This window comes from Panthera uncia, chromosome E1, assembly GCF_023721935.1.
Source record: "Panthera uncia isolate 11264 chromosome E1, Puncia_PCG_1.0, whole genome shotgun sequence".
NCBI classification, from domain to species: domain Eukaryota; kingdom Metazoa; phylum Chordata; class Mammalia; order Carnivora; family Felidae; genus Panthera; species Panthera uncia.
The window spans coordinates 5,481,778-5,503,028 of record NC_064814.1 but is presented as its reverse complement, the minus strand read 5'-3'; the positions used below and the strand labels follow the sequence as shown (position 1 = coordinate 5,503,028).

The 21,251-nt window shown below is 59.6% G+C and overlaps 2 protein-coding genes across 4 annotated transcripts in view; one reads left to right on the top strand and one right to left on the bottom strand.

Annotated features, from left to right (window-relative positions):
- The window catches only part of ITGB4 (integrin subunit beta 4), a 29,538-nt gene extending 13,297 nt beyond the window's left edge, over positions 1-16,241 (top strand). Inside the window, exons 19-40 of one of the 3 annotated variants that reach the window (XM_049635714.1) lie at positions 1,080-1,113; positions 1,291-1,482; positions 1,770-1,873; positions 2,172-2,230; positions 2,368-2,391; positions 3,061-3,209; positions 3,305-3,484; positions 4,277-4,425; positions 6,959-7,163; positions 8,000-8,157; positions 8,552-8,732; positions 8,873-9,010; positions 10,885-11,067; positions 11,158-11,289; positions 13,344-13,589; positions 13,739-13,897; positions 14,322-14,471; positions 15,024-15,212; positions 15,297-15,452; positions 15,536-15,700; positions 15,795-15,905; positions 16,013-16,241. In XM_049635714.1, coding sequence (XP_049491671.1) covers positions 1,080-1,113; positions 1,291-1,482; positions 1,770-1,873; positions 2,172-2,230; positions 2,368-2,391; positions 3,061-3,209; positions 3,305-3,484; positions 4,277-4,425; positions 6,959-7,163; positions 8,000-8,157; positions 8,552-8,732; positions 8,873-9,010; positions 10,885-11,067; positions 11,158-11,289; positions 13,344-13,589; positions 13,739-13,897; positions 14,322-14,471; positions 15,024-15,212; positions 15,297-15,452; positions 15,536-15,700; positions 15,795-15,905; positions 16,013-16,152 — 3,204 coding nt within the window. In that variant the 3' untranslated portion in view covers positions 16,153-16,241. Of the gene's footprint in view, positions 1-1,079; positions 1,114-1,290; positions 1,483-1,769; positions 1,874-2,171; positions 2,231-2,367; positions 2,392-3,060; positions 3,210-3,304; positions 3,485-4,276; positions 4,426-6,958; positions 7,164-7,999; positions 8,158-8,551; positions 8,733-8,872; positions 9,011-10,884; positions 11,068-11,157; positions 11,290-12,500; positions 12,720-13,343; positions 13,590-13,738; positions 13,898-14,321; positions 14,472-15,023; positions 15,213-15,296; positions 15,453-15,535; positions 15,701-15,794; positions 15,906-16,012 lie in introns of all 3 variants that reach the window. The other 2 variants (XM_049635717.1, XM_049635716.1) reach the window with 2 other exon arrangements.
- Positions 16,242-16,587: 346 nt separating this feature from the next.
- The window catches only part of GALK1 (galactokinase 1), a 5,747-nt gene continuing 1,083 nt past the window's right edge, over positions 16,588-21,251 (bottom strand). The window contains exons 2-8 of the mRNA XM_049635718.1: positions 20,909-21,098; positions 20,382-20,501; positions 20,056-20,191; positions 19,750-19,931; positions 17,144-17,294; positions 16,882-17,044; positions 16,588-16,789 (exon numbers count right to left, since the gene is read on the bottom strand). Of these exons, the coding sequence (XP_049491675.1) occupies positions 16,718-16,789; positions 16,882-17,044; positions 17,144-17,294; positions 19,750-19,931; positions 20,056-20,191; positions 20,382-20,501; positions 20,909-21,098 (1,014 nt within the window). The 3' untranslated portion in view covers positions 16,588-16,717. The remainder of the gene's footprint in view (positions 16,790-16,881; positions 17,045-17,143; positions 17,295-19,749; positions 19,932-20,055; positions 20,192-20,381; positions 20,502-20,908; positions 21,099-21,251) is intronic.

The following is a 21,251-nucleotide window of genomic DNA, read 5'->3' as shown; positions in this document are numbered from 1 at the left end:
ACCCCAGGTCCTCACCCCCCCAGGGCCCCACCCCCCCCCAGGGCCCCAATTCCCACCAGGCCCCACTTCCTCTCAGGTCCTCACCTCCGCCAGGTCCCCACCCCTTCCAGGTCCTCACCCCCACCAATCCCCATCCTCCCCCAGGTCCCCACCCTCCCCAGGTCCTCACCCCCCCCCGGGTCCCCACCCCCACCAGGTCCCCCCCTCCTACCAGGTCCCCGCCTCCTACCAGGATCCCCAGCCCCCTCAGGGTCCCCAACTCCCACCAGGGGCCCATCTCCCACCAGGTCCCCAAATCTCACCAGGGTCCCCACACCCCCACCAAGGTCCTCATACGCGGAGAGGCCAGGTGAAGCCATGTCTTCTGTCCAGCTCTAGTGCCCTTCCTACCCTAGCCCTTCGCCTCTGCCAGTCATCAGTGGCCTATACCTGAGACCACCTGCCCTCAGGTCAGGCACATGCAAAGGGCCATGGGAGCCAACAGAGAGAAGAAAGACCTTGCCCACCAGGAGCTGGTAGTCTCACTGGGAAGGAAAGATGAGAGGCAGGAAGTCATGGGGGATGGTCTGGCATGGAATGCTGAATTGTCGTGGCAGAGGAGAAACTGTGTAGTAATGCCAGTGTTAGGGGCTATTATTAGTGTGTGTTACAGAGAAAAAGAGGTCTGTGGTCAAATACATTTGAGAAACAGGCTTCTCTGCGGGACTTCTCAGAGCCTTTGATGTAGTTGTATGCATAGTGAAACTGTAAGAAGGGCACAGGGAATGAAGTCAGTGCTTCTCAAATGGGTTTGATCACAGAACCATTACTTTACAGAGCATCTGGCAGGACCAGGGTCCCATGGTACAAACTTTGGGAACCCTCTGCCCCCACCAACCTCTGTACTCACCATATGTGGTCCACACCTAGATCCCTTCAACTTCCTTGATACCTTGGTGTCTGGGGAAGGCAGTGTTGCCGCTCTGGACCATTGGCGTGGGGGGGAAGGGGGGAAGGGGGCGGGTGGCAGGTGGCCGGAGGGGCTTACCTGGGCTGGGGCAGTTGTCCCAGCCCTCATCCCCGCCCACCTTATCTCCTAGGCTTGCCTGGCACTTCTCCCTTGTTGCAACCGAGGTACGGGCCCAGCATGTGCGGGGTGGCAACGGCTCTGACCGCTCATTCCCCCAGATGGGGTGGAGGAGAAGCAGGGGTGTGTGTGGAACGGAAGCAGGAGGCCTAGGGTCCCACCCTGAGGGGGTGTGGCTGGGAGGGCCCGGGGTGGGGCCCCATGCTGAGGACCCTGTCACGCAGGGCACATGGTGGGCTTCAAGGAAGACCACTACATGTTGCGGGAGAACCTGATGGCCTCAGACCACCTGGACACACCCATGCTACGCAGTGGGAACCTCAAGGGACGTGACATGGTCCGATGGAAGATCACCAACAACGTGCAGCGGCCTGGCTTTGCCACCCATGCCTCCAGCACCAACCCCATGGAGCTGGGTGAGGACTGGGGCTTGGCACGGTGGCTCTTGGGAGCGCCCATGGGGCCTGGGGCACATTCACCACTGGTCCTGGGTTCAAATCACACCATTCCTGTTTTCTCTGGGCGTTGGGGGCAGACACAGGCTTGGCCACCTTCGGCCCTTCCTGATGGTGCTACAGGCCTCAGGGTCTCGGCCAGCAAGTTGCCCCCGCCCCTGCCACCATCCGAGCATGGGTCTTGGGGGGGGGCTTCTAGAGTGCCTGGTGTGCCGGAGGCTGATGACCCCCATCCCTGCCTGCCCTAGTGCCCTATGGGCTGTCCCTGCGCCTCGCCCGCCTTTGCACTGAGAACCTGTTGAAACCTGACACTCGAGAGTGTGACCAGCTGCGCCAGGAGGTGGAGGAGAATGTAAGGGCCAAAGAAGCTGACCCTGGGGCCCCCGGCATCCCTGGGCATGGGTGTGATCCAGGTAGGGGGAGAGCAAGGAGAAAGCAGCTGCGGAACGTGGATTTTTCCTAGTAGGAAAGAGGGGCTTCCTTGGACATGTGCCTGGTGTGGGGTTGTCCTGTGAATGTTTCCGGAAGGGGACAAGGCAATGCACATGGCCATGTGCATGTCCCAGCCAACCATATCCTCTGGGTCTGGGTGGCTCTGGGTAGAGAGGCTTACCCAGGGTGCCAGCCTCACGCCTTTCCTTGCCTGGCAGCTGAATGAGGTGTACAGACAGATCACAGGTGCACACAAGCTCCAGCAGACTAAATTCCGGTGGGTCCTGGGTGCCTGGGGGCAGGGGCGGGAGCTGCCCCCACTACCCACTCTAGGGCCCCCCACCCCCACAAGCAGGTCCGTGCTTCTATCCCAGAGACTGTGTGGCTCATGCTCCCTTCTTTGTCCCCCCACAGGCAGCAGCCCAACGCCGGGAAAAAGTGAGTTGAAGGGACACGGGTGGGGCAGCCCTAGGTCAAGTATCTTACCCAAGATTACCTAGTTACTAAGAGACAGAGCCAGGATTTGAACCCAGGCAGTTTGACCTCAGCACCCTTACCCTTAGCGTCTTTTTTGTACGGCATCTATTGCTGGAATCCCACCTGAAGAGGTGTGGCTGGGAGGGTTTAGGGAGGGGCCCCATTTCATAGATGAGGTGGGCAGGGTAGCCCCATTTCATGCATGAGGACCCCAAGGCTCAAGGAGGCACAGTGGCTTGGCTGAGACTCAAGGTGAGGTGGGGGGGGGGGCAGCGTGCCAGATGCTCTGTGAAGTGATGGTTCTGTGATCAAATCCATTTGAGAAGCACTGACTTCGTTCCCCACACCCTTCTTACGGTTTCACTATGCATACAACTACCTCAAAGGCTCTGAGAAGGCCCGCAGAGAAGAAGTCTATTTCGCAAATGGAGTTGATCACAGGTCTCTTTTTCTCTATAACACACACGAACAGCCTGTAACACTGGGGCTACTTCATGGTGGCACTTTTTGCTGCCAGGCGTCTTGTCCCTTAATGGGGAGAGGACAGGCAGGAGGGTGGGGGCTGGGGGGACAAGTGCCAGCATCCGTGGCCAGCCTGACACGTCCCCACCTACCCACCCCCCACCCCAGGCAGGACCACACCATTGTGGATACGGTGTTGATGGCACCTCGCGCGGCCAAGCAGGCCCTGCTGAAGCTGACGGAGAAGCAGGTGGAACAGGGGGCCTTCCATGAGCTCAAGGTGGCCCCCGGCTACTACACCCTCACTGCAGACCAAGGTAGGTGGGCAGGCTCCCTGCGCCACTTCCTTATGCCCCCCACCCCTGGGCAGCCGCCTGAGCCACATGTGCCTGCCCCTCCAACTCCCACCCAGATGCCCGGGGGATGGTGGAGTTCCAGGAGGGCGTGGAGCTGGTGGACGTGCGGGTGCCCCTCTTCATGCGGCCTGAGGACGATGATGAGAAGCAGCTGCTGGTGGAAGCCATCGATGTGCCCATGGGCACTGCCACCCTCGGTCGCCGCCTGGTAAACATCACCATCATCAAGGAGCAAGGTGGGTCAGGGCGGCGGGAGCAGGGGGGCATAAAGGGGGCTCCTCCTAACATCTGAGGGCAGATGGGGCCTGGCCGTGTGGCCTAGGCAAGTCACTTAACCTCTCTGAGCCTTGGTTTCTCCATCTGTAAAATGGGCGTCTGGCTCTCAAGAGGGGTATGTGGCTATGCATCGTTGCCCAGTGCCTGGTGGTAAGCGCTCAATGTGGGAGCTTCTGCTGTAATTATAGGGTGCCGTGTCCTCCTGAAATTGTCCCCCATCCCTCCCCTTCTTGCCCCTGTGGCCTTTGAACGTAGGAGATTGAATGGACCTCCCCGGGATGCCAGGACATCAGAGCAGGAAGGGCATTGGGAGTTCATTTCACCCGAGCCTATTTAGAGGGGAAGCGAGGCATCGCACCACTGACACCCAAGTCGCCTTCCCTCCTGGGGACCCCCGAGTTGTTGATAAGCATCCTTTCTGCATCCAGAGGGTCTGTTGTGGTCCCCGAGCTCTCCTCCCCACCTGCCCCTGCACCACAGGCCTTTGTCCTGCTCTGTCCCAGCCCAGTCTCGCCCCCATCTCTGGTTCTGGCCCTACCTGGCCTCCTTTCTCTGCCCTGACACTTCCAGGATGTCAGCTGGACACTGTGCCGGCCCCTCCACCTTTTCTGGAAGAATTTTCCATCCCCTCCCTCGAGTGGGGTGAGGAACGACAGGCAGACTCCTGGAGGCTGGGGTGGGCCCAGAAAGAGGGTGCGTATTGCGAAAGGACTGAGGGCAGGCCGCCCTGACTGGTGCCTGGGTCCTTGCAGCCAGCGGGATAGTGTCATTTGAGAAGCCTGAGTACTCGGTCAGCGGCGGAGAGCAAGTGGCCCGCATTCCCGTCGTCCGGCGCATCCTGGACAACGGCAAGTCCCAAGTCTCCTACCGCACACAGGATAACACCGCACAGGGCAACCGGGTAAGGCTCTGCCATGAGGTCAAAGGCATTTCCCAGGGGCCCAGCGAGAGCTCACGGCAGCTGCCAGAGTCGCTGGGATGCTGGTGGCGCCCCCGGCCAGCCTCCCAAGGACATGTCTGCCTGCCCCTGCCACTCATAATAGATGTGTCTCACCAAAAGCGCCCTAGGTGAGGCCTCGTCGCTACCAGGGACATGTCCGGATCATTCATATCTCCCTTCCAACAACCCAGTATCTACCAGGGCAGCCAAACCCTACGTAGTGAGATGGATTCCGTCTGCCCACGTCCAGGGGCTTTGGGCTTCTTGAGGTGGGAGCATAGGCCTCATGTCCCTGGGCAGACTCTCAAGAAAGGCTGTCACAGTTTGCCCCCCTGCCACGCCTGTGAGCCCACATCCCCTTCATCACTGGACCCCAGTCTCAGGGAAGAGCCACGTCCAGGTGTTGGGTGTGCTTCTGGATTTATCAACATTTACAAACTAAAAATATTCATATCAGCAATTCAGCCGGAGTCATACGATCTAGTCTCACTGGGCCCACAGGCCAGTTCGGCGAATGCCGGCAGCCTGGCCACGGCGTGTTCCTCCCTTCCTTTTATTGGAAGGAACAGTTCTCATTACTGCTCCGGGGCCCCCGATAAAAGTTCCAAAGACGAATCTGTATGTCCATAAATCTCACTGAACACACCGTATTATATAAGGGATTCCAGCTACCCTGTTATGCTTTTATAAAGGCATTTTGGTGTTTAAGTATTTTTTAAAACATTTTTATTATTTCCCAACTTTTTATTTTGAAAAACTTCAAGCCTATAGGAAAATGAAAAGACTAATGCCATTAACACCCATTTACCCTTAAATAATTTTTTCAATGTTTATTTATTTTTGAGAGAGAGAGAGAGAGAGAGACAGAGTGCGAGCAGGGGAGGGGGAGAGAGAGAGGGAGACACAGAATCTGAAGCAGGCTCCAGGCTCTGAGCTGTCAGCACAGAGCCCGACGCGGGGCTCGAACTCCCAAACTGTGAGATGATGAACTGAGCTGAAGTCAGAGGCTTAACCGACTGAGCCACCCAGGTGCCCCAGCACCCATTTACCCTTTACATAGAGTCACCAATTAATAATAGTTTTCTTGTTCTCCTTCTATATAGATATAAGAATAGATGCATCTATCTAAAGATATATATGCGTATCTGTATCTCTTTTCTAGAACTGTAGAAAGACAGGGGGAGAGAGAGTTGTGTTTCATTTCATTGTGTTTGCTCAACAAAGTAAGTTATAGACATCACATAGACCCTAAAGCTTCTGGCGGCACCTGCTGAGAACAAGGTTATTCTACACAGCTACAACATCATTACCAACCTTAAGAAACCTCACATTATAGGGGCACCTGGGTGGCTCAGTCGATTAATTAAGCATCCAACTCTTGATTTCGGTTCAGGTCGTGATCTCACGGTTCATAAGTTCAAGCTTCGCATCAGGCTCCACACTGACAGCACACAGCCTATTTGGGATTCTCTCTCTCCCTGTCTCTCTGCCTCTCCCCTATATGGGTGAATCTCTCTCTCTCTCTCTCTCTCTCTCTCTCTCTCTCTCTCTCCCTCTCTGTCTCGAAATAAATTCTAAAAAGCATTACCTAATAATTGGTTCATATTCAGATCTCCCCATGTTCACATGCCCCAATAATGTCCTTTATAGCGGTTTTGGGGTTTTTTGTTTTGTTTTGTTTTTTTGTTTTTGCTCCAGTCCAAGAACCAATCCCGGATCTGCCATTGCATTTTGTGGTGTGCCCTAGGTGTCCTTTTATCTAGGACAACTCCCTGGCTTTGCCTTTTGTGACTTCGACTTTTGGAAGAGTTCCCCCCCCCCAGCTCAGTCTCAGTCGTCTAGGGGGTAACTCCTGCTTTTCTTACACTGACTGCAGTGTCTCTTTCTGGGTTTCTAAGCTGTTGAATTTGCCCCCTGCTGGGCCTGAACTTGAAATGTTAGTGTGCATCGCCACCTAGTGGTCTCATGTGAGCACGATACATGTATGTTGACACGGACATACTTCCCCGGGTTGCTGGGGAGGAAGAAAACTGGAGCTGATGGGGGCACCCTCCCTAGGAGGCAGGGCCTGGGGCCTGGTCGGATCCCAGACTTCAGAGCCGCAGTGTGGGGCAGGTTCTTCCCTCCCTGGCTGGGGTCTGCTTGTGTGAGACTCTTCTGGATCTGCTATACATCCCCATCTCTGGGCCTTGGTTCAAACCTCAGCTCTATCGCAACTGCCTGTGTGAATGTGGGCAAGTTTCTCCACCCCTCCGTGTGCCTCAGTTCCTCATCTGTAAAGTGGGGACAGCAATAGCTCACCTCACATTGCTGTGAGGGTCAAATGAGCTAGTAAGTGCTTGATGCACGGGAGGTGCTACGGAAACAGGAGCCATTTCGTGTGCAGGTGGGATGGTCTGTGTGTGGTGCTCTCTGCCGTATCCAGGCGGTTGGGGTGGAGTGGCATGATTCATCCTCCAGGCCTGGTCTGACCCTGACCCCTTCTCCCTCCCAGGACTACATCCCTGCAGAGGGGGATCTGCTGTTCCAACCTGGGGAGACCTGGAAGGAGCTGCAGGTGAAGCTCCTGGAGCCGCGGGAGATAGACTCCCTCCTGCGGGGCCGCCAGACCCGCCGCTTCCACATTCAACTCAGCAACCCCAAGTTTGGGGCCCGCCTGGGCCAGCCCCACTCAGCCACCGTCGTCATTGGAGACCGAGGTAGGCAGAGCCCCTTAAGCAGGTGGGGAGGGAGGGCTGGGGGCCTCTCCACTAAGGCTGCAGTATGGGCAAATAAAATATAGGATTCCCTGTTAAATTTGGATTTCAGATAAACAAAGAACAAGTTTTGTGTAAGTATGTCCCACACCTCAGTGGGATATACTTATCCTATTTGTTGTTCATCTTAAATTCTGGCTTAACTAGGCGTCCTGCATTTTATCCAGCAATCCTGCTCTCAGCCAAAGAGGGTGGCTTTTTTCACGCTGTGGCTACCCAGCCTGCTGGCGGCGCCATGAACCCCACCGTTAGGTCTTAGCCCTTTGATTTCAGCTTCAGTTCCAACTAAAATGCAGGTGTTTCCTAGAGGGGTGAAACAGTTCTCACGGGTCCTTAACCTCCAGTATGGTGATGTCTATGAGCCCACCCCAGAGAAGCCTTGCCTGGAAGACAGGAGAGGAGGGGGGATTCTCAGAGTAGAGTGGGGAGCACGCTGGGGAAGGGGGTATAGAAACAAACGTTCTGACATGGAACATTCCTTTGGCTGCCAAGGGAGAAAGAAGGGCAGACGATCTCCCTCCTCCTTCTCATTCCTCCAGACACCCCCTGCCTCCGGGTCCTCCACCAGGAGGGCAGGATGCCCTCTGTAGCACCAGTGGGGGCACCAGTCCCCCCAGAGTCCCGGGTGCTGAGTGCTGTCAGTTGTCAGCGGTCAGTTGAGGCGGGGAAGAGTTGGCAACTGAGTCTCTGGAGCCCCCTGGTGGTGAGGGTGGATTCCTGCTTCACTCAAAGAGGGGGTGTCTGAGCTGTCTGCCCTGCGCTGACTCGGCCCACTGCAGATGAACTGGACCGGAACTTCACAAGCCCGATGCTGTCATCATTTCCACCTCACCCTGGTGACCTGGGTGCCCCACAGAACCCCAATGCCAAGGCCGCCGGGTCCCGAAAGATCCACTTCAACTGGCTGCCCCCTCCGGGCAAGCCGACGGGGTACAGGGTAAGGTGGGAGGCAAGGAGGGAGGTGGACGCGGAGGGCTGGTACCCACTGGGGAGACGGGCCACCTGAAGCCAAAGAGCCCCCGAGGGGGCAGAGAGGGCACGCTTGGCCCTGGGGAGCCAAGCACAAGTGGACAGGGGGAACCCCCATCTGCCCCGGGGAAGAGCGAAGGCCCGTCCCTGAAGTTTTCAGACATTTGCCCTCCTTCCTGGAATGCGGCCCCTCCCCCCACCCAGAAGACACCTGAGTTCTGCCCCAGCCCTGCTGTGTGAACCTGGCAGGTCACCAACCCCTCCGTGTCTCATCGGTGCAAAGGGGACAATAAGGGCAGGACGTCAACGAGCAGCTCTGGCACTTGACGCCTCCCGCTGACCAGTTCCTCCCCTGGGAGCAGGTGAAGTACTGGATCCAGGGTGACTCGGAGTCTGAGGCCCATCTGCTCGACAGCAAGGTGCCCTCGGTGGAGCTCACAAACCTGTACCCATACTGCGACTATGAGATGAAGGTGTGCGCCTACGGGGCACAGGGCGAGGGTCCCTACAGCTCCCTGGTGTCCTGCCGCACCCAACAGGAAGGTGAGGCCTCACCACACGTCTGTCCCGGAACCACCCTGATGCCCCCGTGCCCAGCTCTGCCCGCTCTACTCCCAGAACCCTGCCCTCCACCTGCTGCTGCTGACAGCTTTCTTCCTGCACTGCTCCCCCTCCTTCCCTAGTACCCAGTGAGCCGGGGCGTCTGGCCTTCAATGTCGTCTCCTCCACGGTGACCCAGCTGAGCTGGGCTGAGCCAGCTGAGACCAACGGAGAGATCACGGCCTACGAGGTCTGCTACGGCTTGGTCAACGAGGACAACCGTAAGGACGTGGGCCCCTCCTGCCCCTAGGACAGCAGGAAGGGGAGGGAGCAAAGCGCAAGAGGAAGGTCACATCGTCCCGGTTGGTGGATGTGTCCCATAGGTCTGGTTGCCCGAGGCATCATCAGGTTTGTGGTCAGGTTGGGGCTGGCTGCATCCCGAGACCAAGCCCAGAAGCTCACAGGGCAGGTGGGGATAGAAGGCATGAGAAGGCTTCCCATACAGCAAACCCGCACGGCTCACTCTCACGCGGTTCTTGTAGGGCCAAAGTAGAGTTGGTAGGATTAGCAAATAGAGGATGCCCTGAATTTCAGAGAAACCATTTTTTTTTTAAGTACATCTCAAATAACAGCCCAAGGCCGGAGTGCATGGCAGCACTGTTATTTCTTCCCAGTCCTGGAAGGGAGGGAAGGGTGGGCACCCCTTGCCAATGGCCAAGATGAGGAAGTGAGGGACATCGGTTCCACCTGCCGCCTGGTGCAGGGACCTCCTCCTTGTGCCCTCACTGCTGCTTGTTCCGTCCCAGGGTTGCAGAGCTCACCACCCCATATGACCCATGGACCTTAACGTGGGTCAGGCGCAGCGCTTCGGGGATGGCCCAAAAGGGCAGAGGGCCCCAAGATTATTCTAGACATCAGGCTCGTGGCTCTTTACCAGCCAAGCAGACCACATGCAACCTCAGCAGCTACATCACACCTTTGGCCTGTTCCAGGTTTATAACACCTAGTCTGCCCATGGACCACTGTTAGGAAGTCTCCTCTGATCCCGCCTTTCATCCCAGGAATGATACGTACCCTGTCCAAAGTTCATCCCTGATGGTTTCAGGCATGGCTTCAGTCTGCTGAGGTCTCAGCTGTGTCCTGGAATGTGCTGGATGGCCCTCCTGGCTGAGGGCATCAGCACTTTGGTGGGTGTCCCTCTCCCCTGTTCCCACTAGCTGAAAGAGATGTGAGGGGTGGGCGGAGAACAGTGCCCACCTTGGCAGCTAGAGACCTCCCCCAGGCTGATGGGCCTCCACCAATCAATTCTTTTTAAGCACAGTGGTTGGCTGGGGGTAGACATCAAGCTTATCAGGTAGCACTTTCCAGAACCCTCCTTTGGACCTCTTTGGAAACTGGGACCTTTTCTGGCCTCCGTCCTTCTGGGCCTTCTCTGGTTTCCCAGAAGCCTTCGAGCATGGCAGGGCACTTCTTGCTGTGCCTGGGCCCAGGTGCCGTCACTTGCTCAGAGCAACGAGGGTCACTTTCTCCTTTCTCCCAGGGCTGCGTGTCTGCCCTTCTAGGTGTGAGTGGAGGAGAGCTGCCTGGCCTCTGCTCTCTGCTCACCTGTCACTGCTGGCCCTCTTCTCCACCCTTCTCCCCACCCCTTAGCTCTCCGAAACCTCAGCCTGCCCGGAGGTGCAGCTTCCCCGAGCCCACCCCTCTATTCCAGTCCTTGCTCCTGTGACCACAGGGCAGCTGGGGTGGGTGTCTGGATATCTCCACTTTCACTTCCTCAACAGAGCACTTGGGGTCTGGTCGTGTGGACAATGAGACAGAGGCACCCTCACGGCCGGAGTGTGCCTCAGGTGGACACAGGACCGTTTACCAATCCGTAGAGGTCACAGTGGGGCCACCTTGGGTCTAGTCCTGGCTTTGCCACTTAAGGATGAGCCAGCCCTTCGGAGAGTTGGTGACCCTTCCTTAAATGAGGCACACCCAGGTTCTCAGGGCGCGGCACGACACAGGAGTTCCAATAGCTGCTTGCTCTCTGCCTTGTCCCCTGCGCCCTCTCCGTGCGATTCAGAGACCACGCAGCGGTGCTGTTACATCTGAGGCGGGGCTGGGCCAGGCAGGAACGTAGAAGGACCCCTCTGAGGCACTCTCCCTGCCCCAGGACCCATCGGGCCCATGAAGAAGGTGTTGGTGGACACTCCTAAGAGGCGGATGCTGCTCATTGAGAACCTGCGGGAGTCCCAGCCATACCGCTACACAGTGAAGGCGCGCAACGGGGCAGGCTGGGGGCCCGAGCGGGAGGCCATCATCAACCTGGCCACCCAGCCCAAGCGGCCCATGTCCAGTGAGTGGGGGGTGGCGGTGGGGCAGGGCACAGGGTGGAGAGGGGAGGACAGGAGGCTGGGTCCCTGGCTCACCTCTCCCACCCCTGCAGTCCCCATCATCCCGGACATCCCCATCGTGGACGCCCAGTGCGGGGAAGACTACGAGAGCTTCCTCATGTACAGCGACGAAGTACTGCGCTCCCCTGCTGGCAGCCAGAGGCCTAGCGTCTCCGACGACACCGGTGAGTGGGCCTGGGATCCATGAGAGGAAGTCCTGGGTAGGAGGTGGGGCTGTCACTGGTGTCCAGAGAAAGCAAAGGGGCCGATGACCACTGGGCCTAGAGGTCAAGACCAGAAGTCCCTCTCAGCTCCAGGTGGATATCTGCAGAGCCGACCATCTGGCAGGCATCATACTGGCACTGGGTACAGAGGGGGCAAAGCCAACGTGGCCCACATGCAGTCGTGTGCACGTCTGTGTATAAGCACAGGCAGAGACTTGCTTGGGAGCAGATGCACACAGAGTCATGTAGGCTCATGCACATGGGACCAGTGTGGAAACACAGCCTTGCTTCTGGAAGGCTCACCAGCTGTGCCATGGAGTCAGGACATTCAGGCCACCTCCCAGGGACAATGTGGGAGGAGGCAGGCATGACCCGGAAGCTCAGAGCAGCCACCTGCCCAGGGTCAGGGAGGCAGTGTCCCCTGTCCCGTCCTCTGGTCCGGTGCTCCTCTTCCCTCCTGATTCCCTGCAGTGTGGTACAAAGGGTCCTTGGCTGGACTCCCTGGTTCTGTTTTAGCTTTGGCTCTGCTGTGGGACATCAGATGAACTGCTCGCCCTCTCTGTGCCTCAGTTTTCTGATCTGTAAAATAGGATGTCAGTCATACAATGCCACGAGTGAAGGTTCTCTGGATTTCTACTTTCTTCCACCCTTGCCTAAGCCTCAGGCCCCCTGTGAACACCTACGTGCCCTGACAGAGCTGAGCTTGGACTTCAGGAACCCCAGCCCAAGGGTCGCGGGGGTTTTGAGGGTATGAGAGAAAGCTCAGCTGTTAACACTATCTGTGACGCACTCTGTGGCTTCTGGAACTGTCCCTGGGAGGCAGGCAAGGGAGAGATTATTCTCTCCAGTGTACAGATGGGAAACCGAGGCTCAGACCAAGAGGCCTCGCAGCTGGTGCCAAAGCCAGGGCTACCCCTGGGGCCTGTCCTCCCCAGCTGCAGCCCTGCCAGCTCTGGCGCACACGGAAGGCCTCCTCTTCCGTCGTGCGGGCCGAGGGGCCCGCCTGTCGCCTGCTCCGAGACCAACCTCCCCCCCCCCGCCCCGCCCCGACACACTTGGATTCCGGAGAGCCGAGGACGGGCTCACGTCGCTGGCCTCCGCCCCGCCGCGCCCCCTCCCGGAGCCGCCCGCGCCCGCCGGCGGTGCCAACGCGGCCCTTCGTTGTTCCCAAGGCGGCAGCTGGAAGTTCGAGCCCCTGCTGGGGGAGGAGCTGGACCTGCGGCGCGTCACGTGGCGGCTGCCCCCGGAGCTCATCCCGCGCCTGTCGGCCAGCAGCGGGCGCTCCTCCGACGGCGAGCCGCCCCGCGGCCCCCCGGAAGACAGCGCGGACGGGGGCGCGGGCGGGGAGGGTGGCGGCCTAGCCCGCGGCGCCACACCCAGGCCCCCCGGAGGTGACGGGCTTGCCCGGCGCGCCCCGACCCCGCACCCGGCCAGGCGCGCTCGTTTGCCGCCTGCGTCCAGCCTGAGCCCCCTGTGGTCAGGCTGCCCACTAATGGCCCCCTGCCCAACCTGGGGAGGTGCTACGGCGCGGAGGCGGACCCCCAGAGCCGAGGGACCCCCGGGCCAGGCATTCGTGATCTCCTCAAAGCAGGACTGCCCGCAGGAGCATGCAACTTCAGAAGTTCGTCGTGCCCAGGGGCAGGCGCTAGTACCCAAGGAGACCCCCCCCAGAGGTCTCAAGGGACACGAGGGCAGGCATCTGGGCTCTCCCCCAGGCAGGGCTGACGGCAAGGGCAGTAGGTCTCCCAGCTGGGGTCAGCGGTGCTCACACGGTCCACACTGGCATCCTGCAGGACTGACAGACATGGGCTGCAGAAGCCTGTGTGGCCCCTTGGACTCTGCCGGGAACACTGAGCTTCTTTCCCTGGTGGGCCAAGAGAGGCTGGTTTTCTTTATGCCAAGCGCCCCCCACCCCCTCCCCTCAGAGGGTAGGCAATCCTAAGAATTCCCAGGGCCACAGCCTGCGTCTGGGTCTGGCGCAGGCCTGTCCGAGTGACCCTGCTCTCCTCCCACAGAGCACCTGGTGGTGAACGGGCGGATGGACGTGGCCTTCCCAGGCAGCTCCAACTCTCTGAACAGGATGACCGTGGCCAACACCGCTTACGGCACCCACCTGAGCCCACGCCTGCCCCACCGGGTGCTGAGCACATCCTCCACCCTCACGCGGGACTACCACTCGCTGACCCGCACCGAACACTCCCACTCCCACTCTGCCACGCTGCCCAGGGACTACTCCACCCTCACCTCCGTGTCCTCCCACAGTGAGTGTCCGCTCCCAGCCCTGCCTCTCCCACTGACCCTGCCTCTCTTCCAGCTCCGGGAGGCTGGGGTTACTGGCCGGGCCGTGCCCCGCTTCCCATCCTCCAGCACGCACACTTCCTGCCCTCACTCTTGTTTTGTCCTGCCCTAGGCCTCCCTCCCATCTGGGAAGAGGGGAGGAGCAGGCTTCCGCTGTCCTGGGCCCTCGGGTCCCTGAGTCGGGCTCAGATGAAAGGGTTCCCTCCCTCTGGGGACTCCCGAGACGCTATAATCCTGGCTGGGCAGCCAGCGGCGCCCTTTCGGGGCCCAGGTAGTACAGGGGTGGCCATCTCGCGTCTCCACAGCCGTCCCGCTCCATCTGTCACCCATCTGTTCATCGCAGCCACTGCCCAAACCCAGCACTTCACCCTCCATTTTTCATCTCCATCAATGCTGATGCCTAATATAGCCTCTGCCCTTCCGGGGGTGATGGGTTGGGGGAAGAGGGGGGGCCAGACCAGCTGAGGAGGGAGGGGAGGCCAACTTCTGGTGCTCACCCTCTCTAGGCACAGGCAGGGCCCGCATCCACTCTGAGTTGTCCAGGGAGGTGCTGGGTGGCCCGGACAGGGTGTTGCAGGCTGAATGAGCCGCGAGGCCAGCGGCCAGCAGAGATGAGACAGCCGCGGGAGGTCAGAGGGAGGGCTCCTGCCCAGAGACCCCCCTGCCAGAAACTGACTGTGGCCTCCCGTCTTCAGGCTCCCGCTTGGCTGCAGGTGTGCCCAACACACCCACCCGCCTGGTGTTCTCGGCTCTGGGCCCCACGTCTCTGAAAGTGAGCTGGCAGGAGCCACAGTGTGAGCAGGCGTTACAGGGCTACAGTGTGGAGTACCAGCTGCTGAACGGGGGTGAGGCACAGCTGCCGGCAGGCTGGGGGCTTGCAAGGCTCGGGCACCCAGCTGCACAGGAACCCACCCAAGTCCCTTCAACACTAACGATCCCCACCAGACGTCCTGAGAGGGCCTCACTTGCATGCTCCTCGCTGCCCGTCACTGCCTCCTCTCCTCTGAGTTATCCAGCTCCCTGGGCCTCTCTCCAGGTCATTCCCTCTGCGAGACGTTGCCCCACAAGGCTTCACTGACCTAGGGACAGACCCAGGGCCTCCGCTGGCCTGCGAGATGCTTTTGTGGGAACCGGGAAGTGGTGCTTCCCTGGGAAGGCAAACTCGCAGCAGCAATGACCTGGGCCCGCAAACAGGCAGAACATAGGTGGGATTTTAGGCTCCACTCATCCCTCGTGTAGCATACCACCTAAACTACCAGCCACACCCTACCAGGCTGATCCCCACCTGTACCCAAACCGCAGCGAATCCTGGGTGGGATGATCAGTGGCAGCCTAGGGCAGGGGTGGGATCAGGCCAGGGGTAGGAGTAACACTGACCCCCGGTCCGCCCTCCCCAGGGGAGCTGCGTCGGCTCAACATCCCTAGCCCCAGCCAGACTTCGGTGGTGGTGGAAGACCTTCTGCCCAACCATTCCTATGTGTTCCGTGTGCGGGCCCAGAGTCAGGAAGGCTGGGGCCCAGAGCGTGAGGGTGTCATCACCATTGAGTCGCAGGTGCACCCCCAGAGCCCACTCTGCCCCCTGCCAGGTGAGTTGACTCCCCAGCCCGTGGCTGCCCCCATGACGTCCCCTAGCCACCCACACGCTGACAGTCTTGCTCTGCTGCCCCCAGGCTCCACCTTCACTTTGAGCACACCCAGTGCCCCGGGCCCGCTGGTGTTTACTGCCCTGAGCCCAGACTCGCTGCAGTTGAGCTGGGAACGGCCACGCAGGCCCGATGGGGATATCCTCGGCTACCTGGTGACCTGTGAGATGGCCCATGGAGGAGGTGCTGCCCGTCCCCACCTCAGGGGTGGCCAGGGGAGGGGTGGAGAGGGAGCCACAGAGGCTAAAGGCATCTTCCCTGCCCAGAGCCAGCCACCACGTTCCTGGTGGATGGCGACAGCCCTGAGAGCCGGCTGACGGTGCCGGGCCTCAGTGAGAACGTGCCCTACAAGTTCAAGGTGCAGGCCAAGACCACCCAAGGCTATGGGCCGGAGCGTGAGGGTATCATCACCATCGAGTCCCAGGACGGAGGTGAGGTGGCTTGCCCATTCTTCACCCCTACCCCTTCTCCGGCCACATCTTCTCCTGGCACCATCCCTGACTGGCGCTCATCTGCCCATGCCAGGCCCTTTTCCTCAACTGGGCAGCCACCCCGGGCTCTTCCAGCACCAGCTGCCAGGCGAGTACAGCAGCATCACCACCACCCACACCAGCACAACCGAGCCTTTCTTCCTGGGTGAGTCGCTGGGCAGGGGATCCTAGTTCTCGTGGGGGAGCACAGCGCTAACAGAGCAGGACAGACAGGGACCCAGGCAGGGTCCTTCAGTGCTTTTTCCCCTGCAGATGGACTGACCCTGGGGTCCCAACGCCTGGAAGCAGGTGGCTCCCTCACCCGCCATGTGACCCAGGAGTTTGTGAGCCGGACACTGACCACCAGTGGAACCCTCAGTACCCAGGTGGACCAACAGTTCTTCCAGACCTGAGCCCCCCACCCCTACCCGACAGTGTCCTGGAACCTGGGCCCCCACCCTGCCTCCTCCTCCTGGCTCTGCCTCAGCTACTCCAACCTCGGACCCCTCGCAGCCCAGCACACCCCCATGCTGATCACAGGGCCAGCACGTCTGGCTACGGAGCAGAGGGTAGGTGTCCTCTGGGAGGCGTGAAGGGAGCAGAGGTCCCAGATGGCCCTTCTGGCCACTACTCCCTTACCCCAGGCCCAAGCCCGTTTGTGCGTAACCAAAGAGCTGGGACCAGCATGACAAGGACCCAGCTTTGCTCTGCACTTAATAAAAGATTTTGCTACCGCTTGGCTCTGCCCTGTCTGTTCTTCCAGGGAGTGCCAGTACAGAGCAGGCGAGCGGTTCTGACACACGCTTCTCTGATCCCCAAGCACACACCCACCTCTAGAGGCAGGCGGGTTATCGTGATGGGAGGCACAAGTTTATTGAGCACCCAGATGCAGAGGGCAAGAGGCGCCAGAGGCCTGGAGCTTCGTGACGTGCTGCCTGGCAGGCCCCATGCCCACCGGGTGCTGTCCCGGGGAGGGCCTCACCAGTGCAGCACCTTGGCACCGTCGGCCGCCTGAGAGAGGTAGAAGGTGGCGGTGCCGCTGTACTGCTCCTAGGGGAGAGGCAGGTGGGGTCTAAGCGTGGCAGGGCCCTGGGAAGCCCTTTCTCCATCCCTCCCACCCGCAGGCACCGGCACCCACCCACCTGTATGTGCTGCATGGCCTGGGGAACGGAGGCAGCCTCCAGCAGGGTCACGGTGCAGCCACCGAAGCCACCGCCAGTCATGCGGCTGCCGTAAACCCCAGGTGCTGACAGCGCGGCCTCGACGAGCTGGTCGAGCTCGGGGCAGCTCACCTCATAGTCATCCCTGCAGAGAGGATACAGGAGAGGGCGGGCCTAGGCCTGGTCCCACCCTGCCCTGGGGACAGCCTGTGCCTGGAAGATACAGGCACCCAGGAGTCCTCACCTGAGCGAGTGGTGACTCTCTACCATGAGGCGGCCAAAGGCTCTGTAGTCTCCGCGGCTCAGGGCAGCCGCGGCCTGGGCCGTGCGCCGGATCTCGCCCACGACATGTCGTGCCCGCCGGAAACCCTCCTTGCTCACCAGCTCTCTGCCAGCTGGGAAGGGAAAGGGGTCAGCAGACCTGCCACCCCACCACCTCTGGGCCCGTGCAGATGGAGGGATGGGGGCACCAGGGTGATGAGGCTAGCGGGCAGGGGTAGGGGTGGAGGTGGCGGGGGGGCAGGGGGGGAGGGGAGGAGCCTCCAGTCTTAGACCTGATTCTGACAGAGCTGTAAGCAGAACCTGGCATTGGTGACTAAAGTTTGGAGCCTTTCCTCCTCAACTATAAGATGGGACCCCTATGTCACTCTCTGGGACCCGCTATGCACTGATTGGGCAACATGCCAGCAGAGTGCCCGGTGCACAGTGGGTGCTCAGTAAACAACAGGGTAAGCCCCAGACTCTTGGTGCTTCCAAGGTGAGGGGGACACAGGAGTCCACAGTGGCACAAGAGGGAGAAGAAATCCTGCCGCTGTTTACGCTGGAGCATCAGTGGAGCCCCCGAGAGCTGGGGCTCCAGAGTTGGGGTACAGCCCAGGCAAAGATCAAGAGGCAGGGCACAGGGCCCACCAAGAGTAGGCTATCCTGCTGGCTAACGCTGAGGTGGGGAGAGCAAGCCGAGTCGGTAGCGGCAGCCCAGGGTACCGGGGGACTCTGCTACTTAATTCTGGATGCCACACAGGTTTTGGAGCAGGGAAGGGCTGGAGCTGAGCTCTGGCGGACAAAAGTGACTGCCTAGGGCAGAGGGCCCAAGCTGGGAGAAGCAGGAACCCAGATAGCAGTTGTTAAACAGTCAGAAACCAACGAGGGGCCTGATGCGGGGGAAGAAGGAATGGAGGGAACAGAGGGAACAGAGATTGGAGACTGGGGGGGGGGGGGGGGTAGTGAGGACACAAGAGACTGAGGTTTCAAACAGAAGTTACAAGGGTGAGGAAATCACAGATAAGGGGAGCTAAGCAGGAGAAGCCTATGGGGGACAAAGGATGATGAGTTCCCTTGGGAATCGGGTGGAGGCTCCAGGACCGCAGGTGGAAAAGGGGCCGGGGGGCGGGGGGGGGGGCTCCAGGCGGGAAAGCAAGGGGCTGCAGGCTCCTGTCTGAGTCGTAAGCAGAGCAATGGTGGCTGGGGCTGTGCACTGAGGACAAAGCCTGGGGCAGGCACACACAACAGGACTGTGAGAGAGCGGGGGCCGCTGAGGGGGAGGGAATGCGGGCTGTGGGTGTGTGCGGGGAACCCCCCGGGAGCACTGCTGTGTCCGGCGGCAGGAGCAAGGGGCAGGCCGACCGAGAGGACGGAGAAGTGAGTGGAGTTGAGAAAATGGGGGCCAAAAGCATTAGGTCTTCTTCCAAGATGAGCACAGGAAAAAGACTCAATTCTAGAAGGGAAGAAAACCGACCAGGTTTCCGAGCAAAAGGGGAAGAGCCAGGCAGAGGACAGGAAGGAGGGAAAACAGGGCTTCTGGCACAAGACTCTGGAGAAGGCAAAGGACAGCACTGTTTCCAAGGTTGGGGGAGACCCCCCCCACACACACCCCAGGAGTGGTGGGGAAGGGATACAGTGGAGAGGAGGGACGGCCAAAGTGTTCAAGCGTGAACACCTCCAATAAGGTCACCTGCACAGAGCAGGTGGGGCAGGTGTGAACATGACAGGTCACCAAGAAGGACAAGCTGGTCCCACCAGGCCGGCCAGTGTCCTCCAAATGGGCACCCGCACACTGCCAGAGAGGGCACAACTCCCAAAGCCAGCAGCCTGGCCCCGTGGCTGAGAGTACGGGCTATGGGGGGTTACATGCCTGGTTTGAGTCTCAGCACCGCCACTTACTGTAGCTTCCTCGTCCAAAACGATGAACGTAATAAGACTTATCTGCCCCGCAGGTATGACGGAGCGAGATGGTATTTGACCCTCAAACTATTACATATCCTATCTTCCTGGCCACGTGTATCATGAACCTTTAAAATACCTGCACCTTTTGACTCTGCAATCTTACGCCTAAGAATCTACTTCTAAGAAGATAATGAGAGAGACTCCCTTGCACGAAAACATTCACCGCCGCATCACGGGATTATTAGAAAATGATTAACTTATGACACACCTGTACGCTGCAGTGTTAGAAGCCTTGCTGATGAAGTGCCCCTAATGGCACAGGAAAGGGCTTAAGATGGTAGTAAAAGAGAAAGCAAGTGACCGTATGGCCTATGCTGAACTTTGTAAACGCAGATGTAGAGAAACACTGGCGGTGTTAGCGGTGGCTATCCCTGGGTGGTGGCCCTCTAGCTCACTGTCTTCCTCTGTGTGTTTTCCTACATTTTCCACAGCAGAAACGTAATCCTCCTATTAGAAAGAACAACGTTAGGACTTCAGCAGCCCTGCTGAGGTTGGAGCCCTAGGTCTGCAGTCTTAGGGGGAGTGGGCAGAGCACAGCACAGGCCCCCGGAGAGGAGGGGGTAGACAGGAGGGTCAAGCCCGCGTCAAGGGCCTGGCAGCCCCACAGGATGCCCAGCCAGCTCTCACCCTCCAGCTCCTCCAGCTGCACCTCTCGAAGGCTCTCCTTGCCCAGCGCCCGGGCCACTTCTTCACACTGGCGCCGCCGCAGAGGGTACTCGCTGGAGCCCAGCGAGTGGCGGACGTTGGAATTGGTGATGAGCACGGCCAGCTTGGGTTCTGACAGCGGCACCAGGCTTGTCTCCAGGGACCTGGCATGGAGTTGGAGTGGGGAGATGACAAGCCCAAGTGTCTGCTTGCCACACCAGGCGGTGGGCACGCTCCACCCAGAAGCTCCTCGTGACGAGGTGGGAGGGTACAAGGGGAGCCCCTGACCTGCAGTCAATGAGCAGCGCGTGGCCTTTCTGCCCCAGCAGTGCGATGAGCTGGTCCATGATGCCACAGGGCACCCCTGCGAAGCTGTGTTCGGCCCGCTGACACACCTGAGCCCGGGCAGCTATGGACCCGGAGTCTGCGGCACAGGGGGAGGTGAGGAGGCTGGGGCCCGGGGGGGGGGGGGCACGTGGGAGTGGGCGAATGGGAGCAGTGGGACCTCCAAGGACACGCCAGAGCGATTCCCCACCCTCCTCCGGAAGCCACAGTCGAGGAACAATCTCTGACAAGGAAACCTCAGGGAAGGAAGGCTGGGGTCTAGGAAGTACCTGGGCAGAGCTGCTGCAGGAAAGTGTATGTGGCCACTTCCAGGGACGCCGAGCTGGACAGCCCGCCCCCCAGGGGCACTGAGCTGACCACCACTGCACTGAAGCCAGGGAGGGGAGCAGCTGGAAAGAATGGGTGATGGTAAGATGGGCCATCTGGGAGGACGGGCCCACGAAGGGCACGTATTTTGTCATGCAGGGAGGCAGTGCCTGATAGCTGCTTCCAGGGCTGTGTCTCCATCCTCCTACCCTGAGGTTCCTGGGACACAGTCTTCCCAACTCTCCTCCTGGTTTAGGGCTCTGGAGGCCAACAGGCTAGGGTTTGAATCCTGGCTCTGCTAATCATAAAATGGGCAGCTCAGGACAAGTTCTGGAACCTCTCAGGGTATCAGTTTCATCCTGGGTAAAACAGGGATACCCTCCCCTATACGTTACCCCATGGTGGATTAGATGAGCTAAGGAGCTTTGCAGCTGAGAGGTGGTGCTCCTATACTACCAGCATGAACTTGACTCAGCCCTAGTCCCCATACCTGGGTAGTGCTGAATCACTCCCTTGACATAGTTGGCCCAGCGGGGGGTCCCGGGCTCCAGTGACCGCTGGGCTGTGGGCAGTGGAAATTGGAGCCGCCGGGGCTCATCAGCATCTTCGGAGGTGGTCAGGAGGGAGACAAGGCCGTCTTCCCGGGGGCTGCCCACCAGCACAGTCACAAGCTCCAGCGCCTGGCAGGAAAGACAGGGGGTATGTAAAGCTTTTGCCAGGCGACCCATGGATGAGGCTTCTCTGATACTAAAGTTCTGAGAAATAAAAAGTTTCAGACAGATTCCTTTTAAGGCTCAACAGGAAGGAATTGGCGGGGGGGGGGGGGGGGGGGG